This window comes from Ambystoma mexicanum, chromosome 11, assembly GCF_040938575.1.
Source record: "Ambystoma mexicanum isolate Mex_15411 chromosome 11, UKY_AmexF1_1, whole genome shotgun sequence".
In the NCBI taxonomy this organism is placed as follows: domain Eukaryota; kingdom Metazoa; phylum Chordata; class Amphibia; order Caudata; family Ambystomatidae; genus Ambystoma; species Ambystoma mexicanum.
In genome coordinates this window covers 307,195,001-307,212,471 of record NC_090934.1, presented here as the reverse complement: position 1 = coordinate 307,212,471, position 17,471 = coordinate 307,195,001, and the positions used below count along the sequence as shown (strand labels likewise).

The 17,471-nt window shown below is 49.7% G+C and overlaps 1 protein-coding gene across 16 annotated transcripts in view; it reads left to right on the top strand.

The window, feature by feature from the left end:
• Positions 1-17,471, top strand: part of PUM1 (pumilio RNA binding family member 1) — a 1,312,543-nt gene that overhangs the window by 341,013 nt on the left and 954,059 nt on the right. For 9 of the 16 annotated variants that reach the window (XM_069623032.1, XM_069623031.1, XM_069623030.1 and 6 more), the window contains one exon: positions 12,136-12,317. In XM_069623032.1, coding sequence (XP_069479133.1) covers positions 12,136-12,317 — 182 coding nt within the window. The remainder of the gene's footprint in view (positions 1-12,135; positions 12,318-17,471) is intronic. The other 7 variants (XM_069623037.1, XM_069623034.1, XM_069623036.1 and 4 more) reach the window with 1 other exon arrangement.

Here is a 17,471-nt window from a genome sequence, read left to right as displayed (position 1 = left end):
TCAGATGCTAGGGTACTGGCGCAGGGTATGCTGGAGGCAGCGGCGCATCATGTCGACACCTCGGACCGGGGCTTCCTGCTTGGCGTGGACACCTTGTCAGGCTTGGCTGCACGCCACCAAGTTCTCTAAGGAGGTACAGGATAAAGTTTTGGACCTGTCATTTGATGGCAAGGAGCTTTTTCATTCCACAACAGACGTGGAACTGACCAAAACTAAGGTTCTCCAGCATGGGGTCTGGCATGGATTAACATGCTCATGAATATTCCCCGTCAGGCTGGGAATCCTCAGTAAAGAAAGAAATCAGTATCCGTTTTGTATCTGATCTCTTTCTTAGTAGCCAATCACTGGTCTCTGGGGCATACTGCCCCCAGCCAATGACTGCCCTCTCCCTAAGCCCCTCCCCTGGCAGCCATCCTCAGATTTTTACTGCACGTTCAAGTGTTGGGAGTCCTCGTGCTATAGCTCGTGAGCTTTTACTGCGTTTTGAGATTTTTCAAAGAGTTTGATATAATTTTTTTCGGTCAATCGAGCCTCAAGCTCCACCGTTTCTACTTCCGATCAACAGGGTCCCGTTTCAGAATTTTCTACGCCCCTCAAGGGTGAAGTTTTCGTCAAGTAAGCTTCTTGGAGGATTCCAGAAGACCTGGAGGCCTACCCCGTGGACATGGCCCGGGACAAAGGAAGCTCGACGCCCGGATCGAAGCTGTTCATGAACTGCCCTGGATGCGGATTGCAGAATGTGGTCAAGGAGGACGAGCATTTTAGATGCCTCTACTGCCTTCACGAAGACAAAATGCACGTGGAGAAGGACTGTGTTTTGCAAGAACATGTCGGAGCGGACCATGAGGGATCGGCGGATCCGCCTCACCAACTGGCTGGAAGGGAAGAGCCCAGCGGAAGGTGAAAAGAGGAGGTCCGAGCGGTCTTCAAAGTCCTTTGAGGGCGTTCCGGCGACAAGGGCCCAACAGAAGGCTAAGCACTGCGAGTCCGCGGACACCAGGAGCGCCGAATGGTCGGGCTCCTCGGCTGCCAGGCAGGGCGCACTTTCACCAATGGCATCAACCACAAGCTAATGCTCTGGCTCGGGGAAGAGAAAGTCGGAGAACCCGATAAGCTTCTGGAGAAGCCCCGGTCGATCCCGACGGCAGCAGCCAAGGGGGAGTGAGGCGGTGACCCTCCCCCCAAGGTGAAGGCCTCAAGCGTGCCAAAAGTCGTGAAGGACCTGATTAACCCAGCCATGGCCTCTATTGAGGGTGTCGTGGCGGCCCTGGCGAAGCCTGTGCAGGCTACCCCAGTGGAGGCGACCTCGGGGCCCAGAGTTTCCCTGCCACTGCTGAGGGAATCCTCTTTTCAGCCCATCGATAAGACCCCCGTGAAGATCTCAGTGGAAAAAGAGGGGCGGGGGGGGGCGCGTTGGCCGTTATGGACACGGATACAGCCTCTGAGGAGGAGCTGGTTGAAGTCGTGACGGCGCCTCAACAAGAGGTTTGCGGAGGCTCGGTCCCACAGGAGGAATCACGACGAGGCAGACGAAGAGAGCGACGGTGGTGCCGACGAGGCTCCCGTGGAGGAGCAACCACCGTGCCCGTCGCAGCCAGTGCCCGAGCCTCAAGACAACTCGGTGGCCATTTTGATGCCAATCCAAACCTTATGCACAGAGGTAAGGACGAGGTTGCCTCTACCCCCAATGGACGACCCAGCAGAACCGGGTCTGCCGGGAAGCCCTCCAAACAAGCGGAGGAGAGTTCACCCCGCCCTTCCAGCCCGCTCAGCCTCCTGATCCTAGGGATGACACGGGAACAGATACGGCCACGACAGGGACGGATGATGACGGTGGTGACGTCGGGATGGGCCTTCCATCACCACCCCCTCAGGCCTACCTCCCACGCCATGATTTCCAGGGCATCCGAGCTTTTCCAGCTCTGCCCCGAAGAACAGAAGGAAGGCTTCCTCTACCAAAGGCGCGAGGCCAAGAGGAAGACGGTCCTCGCGGTGCCGTTGCTTGATGACATCTGGGACGAGGGATTTTCTCTCCTGAAGAACCCGTCCACGACGCCTGCCAAGAGGGATCGGTACGAGTAGTACTGGGTCCCCGATTCTGCCCCTTTGTGCCTTAGGGCACAGCTGACCCCGCATACGGTCATTGCGGCGGCCAAGAAGAAAGCCGCGGGGGCGACGACTTCAACCTCCTCACCTGATGGCAAGGGAAAGAGACTGGATGCCATGGGACGACGAGTCATCTCATCTGCGGCGACGACAATTAAGGCGGCCAATGCCCTAGCGATTGTGGCCCGCTACGACAGGGGGTTGTGGTACAAGATCCCTCCCCTGCTCGACTTCCTACCGGATGACAAGAGGGCAGAGGCCCTGGGGATCCTACAGGTAGGTGTGGTGGAGTCGGACCACGCCATAACCGTGGCCGCGGACACCGGGTTCCACCAGTTGGGCAACAGTGTTTGCCTTCGATGACGGGGATGGCTCAAGGCAACAGATTTCCACCAGGACGTGCAAACCAGAGTTCTGGACATGCCCTTCGACGGGAACAACCTGTTTGGAAAGACAGTAGATGAGTCACTCCAGGCCATCAAGACCAACATGGAGACGGCTCGGGCCTTAGGAGTTTTGCAGCAACGACTGCCGCCCTTTCGGCACTCTGGAGGCAAGCAAGGTGCCGCCAAAGGATTCGGCGGTGGCTCCTCTATGTACCGCCAGGCAGCATGTTCCTTGTCGCAAGAGGCCTACAGAGGGCGCGGCAAAGTGAGGAGGGTCTTGTCACCGTCACAAAGGAGGCCAGGGTGGCAAGGCCGCCACCAAGCAGGACTGAACCGGCCTTAGCGTCGGGCCCCCAGTGGGAGGCCGGCTGGCAAAGTTCGTCAGCGTGTGGGAGTCCATCTCCACCGACTGTTGGGTGCTGGCTGCCCTGACCCACGGGCACACTCGAATTCCTAAAGAAGTTCCCCTGCATTCCTCCCGTGGCCAGGAAGGAAAATCACGTCCTTCAACTGCTGTTAGAAGTACAGTCCCGAAGAGGCTCCGGAGTATACTCGAGATACTTCCTCGTCAGAAAGAAGACAGGGGGTTGGCACCCCATCCTGGACCTGTCGGTTAAACAAATACATCAAGGCCCAGAAGTTCCGGATGGTCGCCCTCCAGCACCTGCTGGGACAGCTGGAGGAAGGCGACTTCCTATCGTCGCTGGACTTGGAGGAGGCTTACTTCCACATCCCCATTCTTAAAGGACACCGAAGGTTTCTCAGATTCATGGTCCAAGGACGGCACTACCAATTCAAGGCGCTGCCATTCGGATTGAAGTCGACGCCCAGGGTATTTACCAAGTGCCTAGCACCAGTGGCTCCGCCTGCAAGGGATCCACATTTACTCCTACCTGGACGATTGGCTCATCCGAGCAAGGACAAGGAACTCTCCGTCGAGCACAGCGAAGACCGTCCAACTGATCACGGATCTGGGATTCTCCATAAACTTCCCCAAATCCCACCTGGCTCCGTCACAGGTCGCACTGTTTCTGGGAGCCAAGCTTGATACAGTGGCGTGATTGGCCTCCATCGGAGGGAGGGACAAAGGCCATCCTGGGCAAGGTGCAGCACCTGCTGGCCACTGACGTGGCCAGGGTGAGGTCCATAAAGTCCCTTCTCCGCATGATGTCCTCTTGCATCTACCTGGTGCGCCTATGCAGACTGCAGATGCGTCCTTTATAGGAATTCCTCGATGCCCGTTGGATGCAAGCATTGGGCAGTTTCGAAGACAAGATCCCGCTCAACTAGGCCTTCCGCCAAGCAATTCGGTGGTGGGGCACCCACGCAGATCTCGCGGCGGACAGACTTTCAGACACCAGCACACTAGGAGACTGATGCCTCCCTGGAGGGATGCGGAGCGCACACCGGAGATCTTCACGCGAGAGGCCTTTGGCTCCCGGAGGAGAGGTCACTCCACATCAACATCCTGGAGCTCCGAGCAGTGTTCTGGGCTCTCAGGTCGTTTCTCCCATCCCTCAAGGGCAAGGTGGTGAGGATCTTCTCCGACAACACCACCACGATGTTCTACATCCGGAATCAAGGAGGAACCAGGTCCCCGGCCCTATCCAAGGAGGCCCAGCATCTGTGGCATTGGGCTGTTGCCCAGGGGATGTTTCTAGTGCCCTTCCATCTAGCAGGGATAAAGAACACCATCGCCGACTCGCTCAGCAGGGAACTGCGCTCGTGCCACGAGTGGGTGCTGTGTCAGGACCAAGTGAATGGACTTTTCCGACGATGGGGCAAAACCCAGATCGACCTGTTCGCCACGGCGGTGAACTCCAAGTGCCAGAGGCTCACCAGCAGGTTTCCCCAGCGAGGAGCATGGGCGATGCTTTCTCGTTCCCCCGGGACGGCCTGTTACTGTATATTTTCCCCCCGTTGCTGTTGCTACTGCGACTCGTCAACCAACTCAAGAGGTCACGGTGCAGGGTGATCCTCGTTGCACCGGCGTGGCCGAGACAGATCTGGTTCCCGGACCTTCTGGACTTGTCAGTGTCGTCCGCCCCCCCCCCCCCCAGTCAAACTGCCAGCGGACGCATATCTCCTCACTAGAGAAGGAGCCATCTTCCACCACGACCCCCGGGTCGCTGAACTTGCAGGCCTGGCTCCTGCAGCACTAGAGTTTGGAGGGTACAATATACCGGCGGACTGCAAGGAGGTGCTTGCAAAGGCGAGGGCGTCCTCAACTCTCAAGTGCTATGGACATAAGTGGAAGAGGTTCTCTGTCTGGTGCCGTGCACAGATTAGCCCTCTTCGGATTATGCCCCCCAGGTGCTGCCATACCTACTGTCGGTGGCCAAGGCGGGGCTAGCACACGCCTCCATCAAGATAAATCTAGCAGCGATCTCCCGCTACACCAGAACTCCATGGCGACCATTTCTGTGGTCCCATTGTCTGGTGAAGGAGTTTATGAAAGGATTGTTCCGATCATTCCCGCCGGTGAAAGCTCCAGCCCCGGCGTGGGAGCTCAACATGGTGCTGAGCAGGCTCATGGGGCTCCATTCGAGCCGCTGCATTCGGCACCGTTTAAGTTCCTCTCGTGGAAGACTGCGTTTCTTGTGGCCATCACCTCCGCACGAGTGGGAGAGATCCAGGCCCTCTCCTGTAAACCTCATACCTGACTTTCCACGAGAGGAGGGTGGTGCTGAGGACGCACCCCTCCATGCCCGAGGTGCCGTCAGACTTCCATCTTAACGAGCCCTTGGTGTTACCTGTTTTCTTCCCGTCGCCTTTGTCGCCGGCCGAGAGGACTTTGCACTTGCTGGATGTAGCCAGAGCGCTGAAGTTCTACGTGGACCACACAGTTTTCGGAAGACATCACAGCTGTTTGTAAACTTTGGACCTGTGAACCAAGGGAAGGCTCTCTCGAAGGCTTCCATTTCCAGATGGCTCTCCGGCTGCATCATGCACTGTCACCGGTTGGCAAACCGACCGTTGCCCGGCCGTCCGAGAGCCCATTTGACCAGAGTGCTCGCTGCCACCATGGCATTCCTATCTGGTGTGCCCCTGCTGGACATCTGCAGGGCTGCTATGTGGAGGTCGACGCACACCTTCACGAGATTCTACTGTGTCGACGGGGATTCCAGGGAGGAGTCCAGAGTCGGCTAGGCAGTGCTGCGCAACCTGTTCGCCTGAAGCTGTGCCTGGTGAGGAGGTAAGAGATGCTTAATGTTGAGCCTTGCTACCTCCCGTAGTTGTGCATGTTTGTACTGCTATGTTTTCTTATATTCTTGAGCATGTGAATCCATGCCAGACCCCATGCTAGAGAAGGAACAAGTTACTTACCTGTAACTGTTGTTCTCCAGCATGGGTTCACATGCGAACCCTCCCGCCTACCCCTCTGTGGCTCTTCACTTGGTCCTACTGCCACTTTACGTGCTACCAAATCTGAAGATGGCTGCCAGAGGAGGGGCTTAGGTAGAGGGCAGTCATTGGCTGGGGGCAGTATGACCCAAAGACCAGTGATTGGCTAGCCCTGAAGGCTTTTCTGCCGTCTGTGCGGGCGGGAAAATGTCCCGATTATGACTCACAATACAGTGGCCTTGCACTACCTCAACAAAGGGGGGGGGGCAGGGTCGCTCCCGTTGTTTAGGGAGGCGATGCAGCTCTGGTTCTGGGCCATTCTGCAGGATATTTTGATCTCGGCAGTTGATCTGGCCAGAGATGAAAACGCAGCGGCAGACGCTCTGAGCAGGCACAGCACGGTCTCTCACGAGTGGGAGCTGGCTCAGGAAGTTGTGTTGGAGGTCTTCGGCCGTTGGGGAACCGCGCGAGTGGATCTCTTCGCCACCTGTGTCAACTAGAAGTGCGATTCTGCATGCAGGAATTTCATCCAAGCGGAGCCTTGGGGGACGTGTTTGTAGTGGCGTGGTCCTTGCCCTTGATGTACGCGTTCCCTCCAGTCACCGTCATTCTGCAGGTGTTGCAGAGGTTACGGAGGTTCGGTTCCTGGATGATCCTCATTGCTCCGGCATGGGCCAGGAGAGCGTGGTACCCGTACCTTCTAGACATGTCCATCTGCCCTCCACGTCGTCTTCCCTACTGAGATGATCTGCTCTCGCGGGAGGGGTGTTCGGGTTCTCCAACCAGAGTTCAAGTCCCTCAGCCTTCACGCTTGGTATCTGAAAGGTTGAGGTATAAGGATTGGGACCTCCCTTAAGACGTGATGGAGGTGTTGCTTTCGGCCAGAAGGCCTGCAACGAAAACTCTGTGCTGTTGGAGAAAGTTCTGCGACTGGTGCAGGGTACAGAATGTGGATCCTTTCCAATGTTCCATTCCTTTGTTTTTGTCTTTTTTGCTTTCTTTAGCCCACAAGGGCTTGCAAGTAGGTACCATTAAGGGTTACCTGGTGGCGCTGTCCATATTTAAGCGCTCGTCTGAGGAATGTTCTTATTTTAAGATCCCGTTGATCTCAGTTTCTAAAAGGGCTAACTAATGTGTTTCAGTCGTCGCCTTTCCAGGTGCTGGGATGGAGATTTGAATTTGGTTTTAAAGTTCCTAATAGGAGCTCGTTTGAGCCCTTACATTCTTGTCCGTTGCGTATTTTTAGTTGCGGTTACTGCCGCACGCAGAGTGAGTTAGTTGCAGGCACTTTCCGCCAAACCACCCTTCACTGTGTTCCATAAGGACAGGGTTGTCCTTGGGGTGCGGCCTACTTTTCTTCCGAAGGTTGTGTTGGAATTCCACTTGAGCCAGAAGGTAATTCTTCCAACGTTTTATCCTCCACATCCTGACAAGGAAGGGGAAATGTTCCATAGGTTGGATCCTAGGAGAGCTTTGAGTTTCTATCTCTCACGGATGTCCTGGGTCAGAGTGGACGATCAGCTCTTTGTTGGTTATGCTGGAAGACGTTTAGTTCAGGCTGTTTCCAAGCAGACCTTGTCCAGATGGATAATTTTGACGATCTGAGTGTTACCGTTTGGCAGGAAAGGACCCTCCAATAGGCTTATGGGCTCACTCGAGTGTGGCTGCATCCATTGCCATACAGAAGCAGCCACATGGGCCTCTGTCCATTCCTTTGTGAGACATTATTCCTTGGACTCCATCCATGGGCAGGATTTGGCCTTTAGTAAGGCAGTCCTGTATTCAGCAATTTGATTGGGCATTCTAAAATTCTAAATTTGTAAATTCTTTTCCCATCTCCGTATGTTGGTACTGCTTTGGAGTCTGTCATAGATGTGGATTACGTCGGAGCACACAACCCCCTCGAAGTAGTAGTTACTTAGCTGGTAACGTTCTTTCGATGGGATGTTCCTCCGATGTATTCCACATCGAACCCTCCCAGCCTGCCCCTCTAGAAGAATTTGTGACTGCAGCTTACGTTTCCGCAAGGCTTTCTGCAGTCCTACTGGCAGGAGATTGGTGCCACACGTTCTGGGGAAAAAACTACAACTGAGGCTACGGGTGTTGTGCGTCCTAGATATAACATCGGGTGACGAAGGTCCTCGAGTGACACCGTGTCGATGTATTCGATGCAGGATGCCTAGGCCAAAAAAGTTTTCTGAAGCAGCATAGCTTGGTCATTACTGTCATAGATGTGGAATACGTCGGAGGAACATCCCATCGAAAGAACGTTACCAGATAAGATTAGTAGCTTGTTCTTCTGCGCCAATTTCCTTTAACCTTATAGACCCCCAGCTCTTTTGCTGGACTTGGGGCTTTTTAATTTTTACTCCCGAGTGGGACTTTTTTCTCACTCCGTTTTTTCTGACTAGGATGTTTGTGTTTTACTGTTTAATGGAGTTTGTTAAACTCCATAGGCATCTGCGTCTTGCATTGTGACACACAGCACCTTTTGTGCAGTGCCACTTAGAAGTCCCTTGCACTTCTCTTAATGTTTAACTACATTTTCTAGGGTGAATTACTGTTTCCAAGAATAGTAGATGACCTGTCTTACTTACATTTTCCTTTGTGGGTCCAGCACACACCACCCTATGTGGAGTGCTGGGGTGGGTGTTACTATGTAACACCTTTATCCCACACCTCATGTAACATTCTGTTAAACCAACTCACTTGAATGGCTGGTGGCAGTGGTTTCTTTTCTACCTTGTGCCATGTATCTGCAGGCTGAATCCTCAGCTGCAGTACAGCACCCAAGGGTGACCATTTTCTCAAAATGGCCCCTGTCTTCTTTTTTCGCCATTTCTTGTCAGTTTCTTCTGGGATATTACTCTGTTTGAATCGGGTTTGAGTCCTTTGTGTGTTTTGCCTTTGGCAGGCTTCAGTCCTAAAGCCCACCCAGGCTCCAGTGTGTCTGGAAAGGCGAGTGAGGTATGGTCCCAAAACTTCCCTGCCCTTCGTCTCTAGGTGTGCCTGAGTGAAACCAATTCTGACCGACTGGCTGTCCTGCAGGACACTTACATCAAACACAATTGAGCAAGGATATGTAAACCCCAGAACCAAGAGACATTGCTTCCTGACAGTCAGTGCACACAAAATGCAAAAATCTGACAGCTACTTTTAATTCAGATTCAACATATATAAGTAGCCAATAAGACTTGCAATTAAGAGGTCAGCATGGAATACTCAAAAATACAAGGACACGTAGACTTATACAAAAACATAAATCGTTCAGTTTATAGTTCAACAATTACATTTCATGTTTATCATTACAGAGAGTGACACAGCAGAATAAGATAATTGCGGTATATAATGTCCAAACAAATAACAAAAGATGGATATATGAATTATTATGTCAACACAACTGTTTCGGCCTCAGGCTATCTTGAGTAGCTGTAATTGGATCGGTCTTCATCAGGACAGGGACAACAGGTAGACGTGGGAGATCCTATGCTTTTTGTCAAAGGAAATGGACAGAACATAGTGTCAGGAGTTTGAGGGGTTGAAACTATAGTTGCAGAAGTACTAATGGCTATTAATGCATTATTTATTAAAGGTCTCTTTCGAGAGTCTTATTTTCTAATGTTCACGGCACTTACCGTAGTCAAAGTGCACAAGGGCACTAGATCTGAGAATCCTCGTCTTCAGATGCAACTGGGGAGAAAATACTCCGGGGAAAATTCGGTCTGTGAAAAATCACCAGACATGGACATTCGAGGAAAGTGTGGCTCACTATAGGTCATGGTTTACCAATGAAAAGGGTAAAGGAAGGACGAAATATCTTACCAAACTCATGCCAGAGTGATGTATGATTGATTCAGTCATCACGCGTATATTAGCCAAAACACTTACAATCGGAGCTCAGGGATCCTCAGTACATGTGCAGCAGTGATTCAGCCACCTGCTGGGTGATTGACAGCATAGGGCTGTGAATGAATGGCAACTTGCTTAACAGATGACATTACTGGGACTTTAGGCAGTCGACCACTGGAGGACAACATCCAACGAAGATGTGAAGATTCCCTCAGCACCCTCCTGGACCGCAAAGTGGCCAATGAAGCCCTGCAGCTATGCTGAGCCAGTTTTCGTTTCAACTTGGAAGACCTGTATGGAACGACGTCCTCCCTTAGGCTGGTAGGACCAACTAGCCTCAAGACAAACCATTTTGGCGCAACCCCGACTTACTTGCTGTGACTTTCCAAGGCTGCAGAATCCCGATACCCATGGACCCCTCACCACCATAAGAGTACATTGTCCTCCGAAGTGCGTTTCTGGCCAAAACTTTGTGGGCATCCAGAGGATCCAACAGAAGTAGGAAATCTTCATCCAGAGTCCCCTCACCAGAGTCCAGCACCGAGGGATCAAGTAACTTCTAAACAGAGCTGTTCGATCTTCTTTGGTGCTGAGAAAATGGCACCAAAACCATAGCCGCGGAATCGAGGAGAATCCATTGCTGCCGAGTCCCTCTCTCGAGTGCTGCTGCAGGAGCCCGCCAGATGGCCTCCCTTGTCACCACGACCAGGGACCAGGAATACAGGTGTGCTGCACTGCAACCAGAAGGCATCCAGCTGGAACAAATTCTCCAGTTCACTGTTACTGTGGTGCTTGGGGTACATAAACCCTTTGCCATTTGGGGTGCTTCCTACCTTGGGGTGCCATTTTACACTATTCGGAGTTGACCGCAACTCGCTTGCACTGGCTTTTCAGCTTGTGCTTCAAGGCGACTCCTTTTTGAGTTGCTGTGATTTTCTATTTGAACTACTGATTATTTAAAGACATTTTCTAAGAGGGTATCAGCACTATTAACTGGCCCATTGACCTTTGCTGTCCTAGCTCCCTAAAGGACCCCTTCTGAACCTATTGGCTTTGGCAGTGCGTGTTCCCTTACAGGTCTTAATTGTTGAACAGTATTATTGCTGGGATGAAAGACTTACTCCATCCCTCTGGGAGAATCTAACTGTTTTTGTAGAATACCATTATGTTCTGATCTAACCATAACCTTTGCCTCCCTTAACTCAATACTGCAAATCTGATACAAAATACGTGTTATTCTGTCCGCAAATAGTCACCCATGGTGCTGGAAAATGTATAACATATGAAAGAAGTACTTGCATGCTTTTTTCACTTTTGGAATTGAATCCGAACTTGGGATTAATGTTAGTTGCTGCTTTTTAAAGAATGCTTTAAACCTTTGTGTATATATAAATATTATATAACTGTTTACTTGGGTACCTGTATTTACTGATTTCATTGTACAGCTCTACAGCTCACATTACCCCTCTTAGGATAAGCCTGACTGCTCAGTCACACTACCAACATGTGTAGTACAGGCCTATATTAAAAGGTGGGTTACCTAATACCGAGAGAAGTCTTTTGTAGTCGCATACCAGTTGGACTGCACCAATTCTTAACTTCCAAGTAACTAAAAAATCCTAGGTTTGTAAAGCTTGGTTGATGCACATTATCCCTCTTGAACTGCATTGTTTGATGCTGTGTGCAATATAAAAAATACAAGCTTTCAAAAGATTAACAATGTTTCCCAGTACTGATAGTTTGAAGGACTCATTAGTTTGCCATAACATGTGAGCAAAAGGCAATGGAAGTGCAGCTGAAGGCTTTTCTTCCATTCAAAAAGCCAGCCCAGTATCAACAACAGAGCAAAAGGAATGGTGTCCATAGGAAACTAACAATTAACTGAGAACTAACCTGAACTCAACTCTGCCTGTAGCTGAGTCTGCCATTAGCCGACAAATTTACAGGGAAGCTGCCTGGTTACCACCCTTGCTTTTTGAAACCTGAAGCAGTTAACCATAACCTACCTTTTACTGCCCCTTCAAAATGTGCTTATTCTTGGAAATCTGTGACCTATATAGGAATTTGATCATGTGTATTTTTGCTGACTTGCCATTGAAAGTCACTACTTTCACTAATACCTAATCAGTATATTTTCCTTTTTTTCAACTTGAGGTTCATCTGTAACTGACAGATACGGGTGAGGTTTGTTTGTAGGAGTGCATACAAGTTGAGAGGGCTATTGGCCAATTTTCTTAGAATTTCAATGCCGGCTTAAGGCTATCTTACTGAGGGGGCCTGTCTGACCCACGGAGTAGATGACGTACCATGAGCTTCTGTGATTAACTTGCGACAAACTTCATCCATTTTGCTAGAATCCAATAACCAATACATTGATTTTAAATACTAGGTGAGGATGCACATGTGGTCCTTTTTAAGAACACAGGATTCACATAACGTGATTGAACAGTTTCCTTTTCCACAGGGTCCAAGAGATACTGAGAGTGATGAAAATGACAAGCTAGATAAAAAAAACAAGGGAACCTACGATGGAGATAAATTGGGGGACTTGAAGGAGGAAGGAGATACAATGGATAAGCCCAACGGTTTGCCTGTTCAGAACGGCATTGATGCGGATGTCAAAGACTTCAGGCAAGTACTTTGCACTTGTTTAATATTGAACTTGTATTCATGCATCTAATTAACGGTATTCCCCACCTTCTTTCAACTTGTGCATCTTTGTCCCTTGGCAATGATTTTCCGAATATACGGTTGCAGATTTGCCAACTGGTGTCATAACTCTGTGTAATACATAGCAGCCTGCAATACCTGTGTAAAAAGCTTGTATGTAACGTTTTTATTACATGCTAGTTATATCACCACAACTGACCTGCTCTGTAATCCATTACGCCTCAGTTGGGACTTTCCAATGCCTGCTGCTGTAGCCAGCACAGAGCTGAATTCCACCTGACATTGCAGCACTTAATTAAAGCTGTGACATGTTTTTCAAATTAATTACTTGTAAAATTTCTATGCGACATTTTACAGCCATTAACTGATTAACCTTTTATGCTAGTATGTGTTTGCGCACTGCAGAAGTTTATCATCTGAGGGCAAGAATCTGCATGTCATTGCCAAAACGAAGATCTTTCTTGCCTGCAATTTTGTTCTGCAAAACATTGGAAGCTGCACATTCGTTTTTTGATTATTCCAAACTGATTATATGGCATTGATTATAAACATTGATTATATGAATCAGCAACTGGAAGATCTCTTGCATTAAAGGGGATGACCGTATACAACAATGTACAATTCCCCTACTGTTGAGGAAATAGTGCGAGCCATGAATCATGGGTCTTGAAGGCGCATGCTTTAAATTTAAAAAGCATGCAAATAATACTGTCTAATAAAGTCTGGATTAAGCGGAGCATGACGACTTGGGAGACCAGCAGGCAATTCTGCAAATGACAGTTTGAGCAGTCATATCTTTTTTGATACAGCTTTAGAACCTTTAAACATAAACAAACCCTTCTGATGTGAACTAAATACTACTAGTGTTGATACAAGCTGTTATAAAAAGAAAAATGCTCCTGATTAATCTATTCATGCATTCAGACTGTTGAATTTCCTCAAAGCTCGACTTGGTGCCAGTTAACGAAAACAAATTCTAAGCCGAACTTTGGGATTAGCTCAATTTCTTCATACTCGCTTCTTGTGAATCCTTCACTGCAGATTTGTGTTCGTTTAGTATTAGTGGATTGATTACTGTATCTTGCATTTCTAGTGGATTCCTTCCCCTCACTGATTCCTAATGTATCTTCTGAAGCTTTTTCACCACTAAGGGTGCAGCACACCTCACTCCAACGATATGCGCTGGACTTGACATTGGGACCAGTATATATTGAGACGTTCGGCCTCCTGACCTTAGTTCCTTTTTTCTGCGCACAGTTTGCTTAAAAAACCCACTTCATTCTTTTCGACCTACCCAACCTGGCAAAGGCGTCTAGCTTTATGCTCCCTGGATTGCGGCCAACCAATGTATTTCGCTGACCCCCTTAGGATCTGTTTAATACTGCCTTGGGGAGATCATCCAAAGGCCTTTTTTGGAGGGGGTAGCAAAACCATTTTTGACCTTTTTATCCACAAGGGAACAGGGTGAATCGGTGATCTCAGCCGATGTCAGCAGTCATAGAGCATCTGTGGCAGATAGATCCTGAGCCTGCATGAAGCACCTGCATAAGATGTCCTGCTCCTCAAACAGTTCCTCTTGCCACCTCTAATGGTCCTCTACTTCGAGTCACTGATCCAAGGACTCCCTGGAGATGTCTCAAAGTTGTTTCAGATCCAATCTTCCACCCCACAGGAATTAGGAGGCCTTTATGCTGAAGATGCTCTTTTACAACACACCAGCACCACTAGCCTAAAAAGGCTGGCAGGGACCCCACTGGAGATCACCACAGCTCGATATGGGCACAACTCGGTCTCCTGTGAGCAAAGACCCTTCCTAGTGCTGATAGGCTCCACTTTCGTCAATGCTGATATCCTCTACTAGGAAGTACAAGCCATCAACTATTGACCCAGATTTCCTTTCAAGGCACCCTGGCCCTGAAAGTTTGGTGGTGCAAGCAGCTACTTTGACATCTAAAGCAGCTTCCTACCAAACAATCCCACCTGATAGGGATTATAGAAAAATGACTTACTGGGGAATAGGGTGTTTTCTGCAGGCAGCATGGCACTTAATGGCATTAATGCATCTTGCCCCTTGCCCAAATCTCCCAAGAGGCAGAGAATATTCCTGATGGGTGAATGTGAGATGGCTTCCTCACATTATTGAAGATGGAATGGATTTTGCATGCCAATCTCTTCAATCAGGACTGGATGCGTCTGACTGTTGGTCACTCTATGGCTACAAGCATAGATGATTTGCATGGCTGTTTAAATTGGGTTTTGCTCCCGATGTCCAATCCAGACTTTTGTACATGTCCTTCGAAGGGTTGCATCTCTGAGACAAAGGCTGGCGAAAGCCTAGCGAAGCTGCAAGCGTCTAATGCGGCTGCAAAATCTTTAGTTCCAACCATATGCCAGCCCCATCAACATCTTCCCAGAGCTGAAGGACAACGTTACTTTCCTTTCTACTTCCATGGATCGAGTAGACTGCACAGAGAAACCAAAGGTTTCCACGTGGCTCAAGAGGCTTTGGAGGAAGATCAGTCCAAACGGTTACTTCATTAACCTCTGCCACAACCGCAGCTCGAAAACCACTTTGATTAATTTACTCAAGTCTCTGGTGAGAGGAAGGCTAACCCAGCATCTCCAAGAATGGCCAAATATTACTTTGGTTGCTTGGGCCCTGCAGACAGTAGCTCAAGGGTACAGTCTCCCATTTTTGAAAGAGCCCCCAGAATGTCCCAGAGCTAGCAATCTCTTTTGGGAACCAGACCTGTTAATTCTGCAGGAAATTATTTCCCTGCTGGAGAAATTTGCCATCGAAAGGGTACCAGTAGCAGAGCAATAATGAGGTTTGTACTCCACTTATTTTCTGGTTCCCGAGAAAGACTAAGGGCTGCAACGCATCTTGGGCCTGAGACACTTGAACTAGTTCCTCAGGGAGGACAAATTCAAGTTGGTCATGCTTTTGCAGATCCTCAAGGCCCTTCTACTCCAAAATTAAATGGTGTCACTCAATCTTCAGGATGCTTATTTTCATCCATCCCAAGTAACTGAGATTTGCCATTGGTAGTTCTCACTTTCAGGTACTTCCTTTCCAGCTGACTTACACCTGAGGGTCTTCACCAAGTTGATGGCAGCGGTGGCAGCAAATCTGACGGGAGGCATCCACAACTTGCCCTACCTAGATGACTAGCTGGAACATCTCAGCAGCACCTGCCGCTCTCTCCACAAACTGATCTTCTACTACACCTTCCCAACAGCTGCAATTCATTGGAGCAGTACTTGATTTTTCCTTGGGGAAAGACTTTGCCTCCCGAGCGGAAGGCTCAACATATCTTGCACATTGTGGAAACATTTCAAAATGCCCAACAGCTAGCTGGTGCTAGAAGCCTGCCTAAGGATGAGACCGCAGTGCGACACCCACCTCCCCCCCTGTAACCCCCCAGTGGACCCTCAGATCTCAATGGGCACAATTATCAGGCAGGATGAGTTTCGGGGCGCGAGCAAGGTCGCACAATCTCCTGTGATGGGCCTGCAAAAAGGATGTGATAGGGGAACCCTTCTGGCAACCCTGGCAGGAGATGACGGTAGACAGATCCTTCACTCACGGGATTGGGAGCCCACATGAACAACCTTAAGACCTTACGATCAGCTGGCTTTGGTCCACCATCAGAATCCAGATTACACAACCTTTTAGAGCGCTGGGCAATCAGTCTAGCGCTGATTTGCTTTTTGCTGTCCCTACAGGGGAAAAAATATCCTGACTAAGTACAACACAGTGGCCATGAATTACCTCAATAAAAGAGGTGCATGGTGCTTACCATTGCGCAGGGAGGCAATGCAGCTCTGGGTTTGGGCACTTCAAAAAGGAATCTGGTGGCTGTTAACCATTCAGATAAGTTAAAACAAACACGACTGCAGACGCTTTGAGCAGGCAGAGCACCATCTCCCGCGAGATGGAGTTAGCTCAGGAAATCCTCCTAGAGATCTTCGCCCTTTGGGGAAGCCCTCAAGTAGATCTGCTTGTGTCCGGTATCAACAGGAAATGCGACCCCTCTGCTCGATGGAATTTCTGCAGAGAGGATCTCTGGGGGACATGTTTGTGTTGGACTGGGATTTTCCACTCCTGTATATGTTCCCACCAGTTCCCGTCATTCCCCATATCAGGATGTTGAAGTTTGGGAAGTAGATGTATTTATTTTTATTGTATTCATAGAGCATTTGCAAGGTGCTATATACAACAGAATTGTTTCAAAGTGCCACAAGGCTAAATTGGAAGGGAACATGGCAAATAACCGTGGCAAAAACAGTAATAAACAGTCCTGGTCCTACTAGGCTTTGTGGCATTCGGCTGTGCAATACATTGGGGAACGGTAAAGGGGAAGGCTGGACAAGTGCTGGAGGAGGGCCAGGTAGGGAAGTGCTAAGGGGAGCCAAGGAGGAGAATCTCCGCTAAAGTGCTAATACAGGTGACTCTCGAGGGTGGTATGTGGAGCCACCAAGCAGGGGTCCACAGGGAAGTGGGTGCTGTTATTTAGAGGAAGGGCCTGGAATCCTGTGAGATTCATGAGGATGAGGCCACTGATCACAACGGCAGTGGGGTTATGAGCCGGGAAGGGAAAGAGGTAGCGAAGAGCAGAGTTTTGAGCAGTTTCCTGAACTTGATGAGGCCTGTCTCCAGTCTGAGAGGGGCAGGGAGGCTGTTCCAAAGAGGTACCAGCCGAGGAGAGACGTGTCCCCCCGCCCCCCCCACTCTCTGCTTGGAGAAGCATTTGACTCAGAGTTGGAATTAGGAGATCGAAGGGCTCTAGCAAGGGAGTAGTATTTAGCGTGGGGAAAATTGGAGATGGCGTGGTCCCAGGCCCCAGAAGGCCCTGTGGATGATGCAGAGGGTCTTGAATGTTATTCTTGCAGCCATCGGGAGACGGAGAAATTCTGGGGCTGGAGATATACGGTCCCTGGGTTTGAGGCCAAGGATCAGCCTTGCAGTCCTATTCTGGATTAGCTGGAGGGGGCAAAGGGAGGAAGGAGGTAGATTGAGAAAGACTGTTGCAGTAGTCCAGCCTGGAGAGGACCACGGTTCCTGAGACATTGAGCTTCTGGGGGGGGGGGAAGGTGAGAAGAGAGAATCTGAGG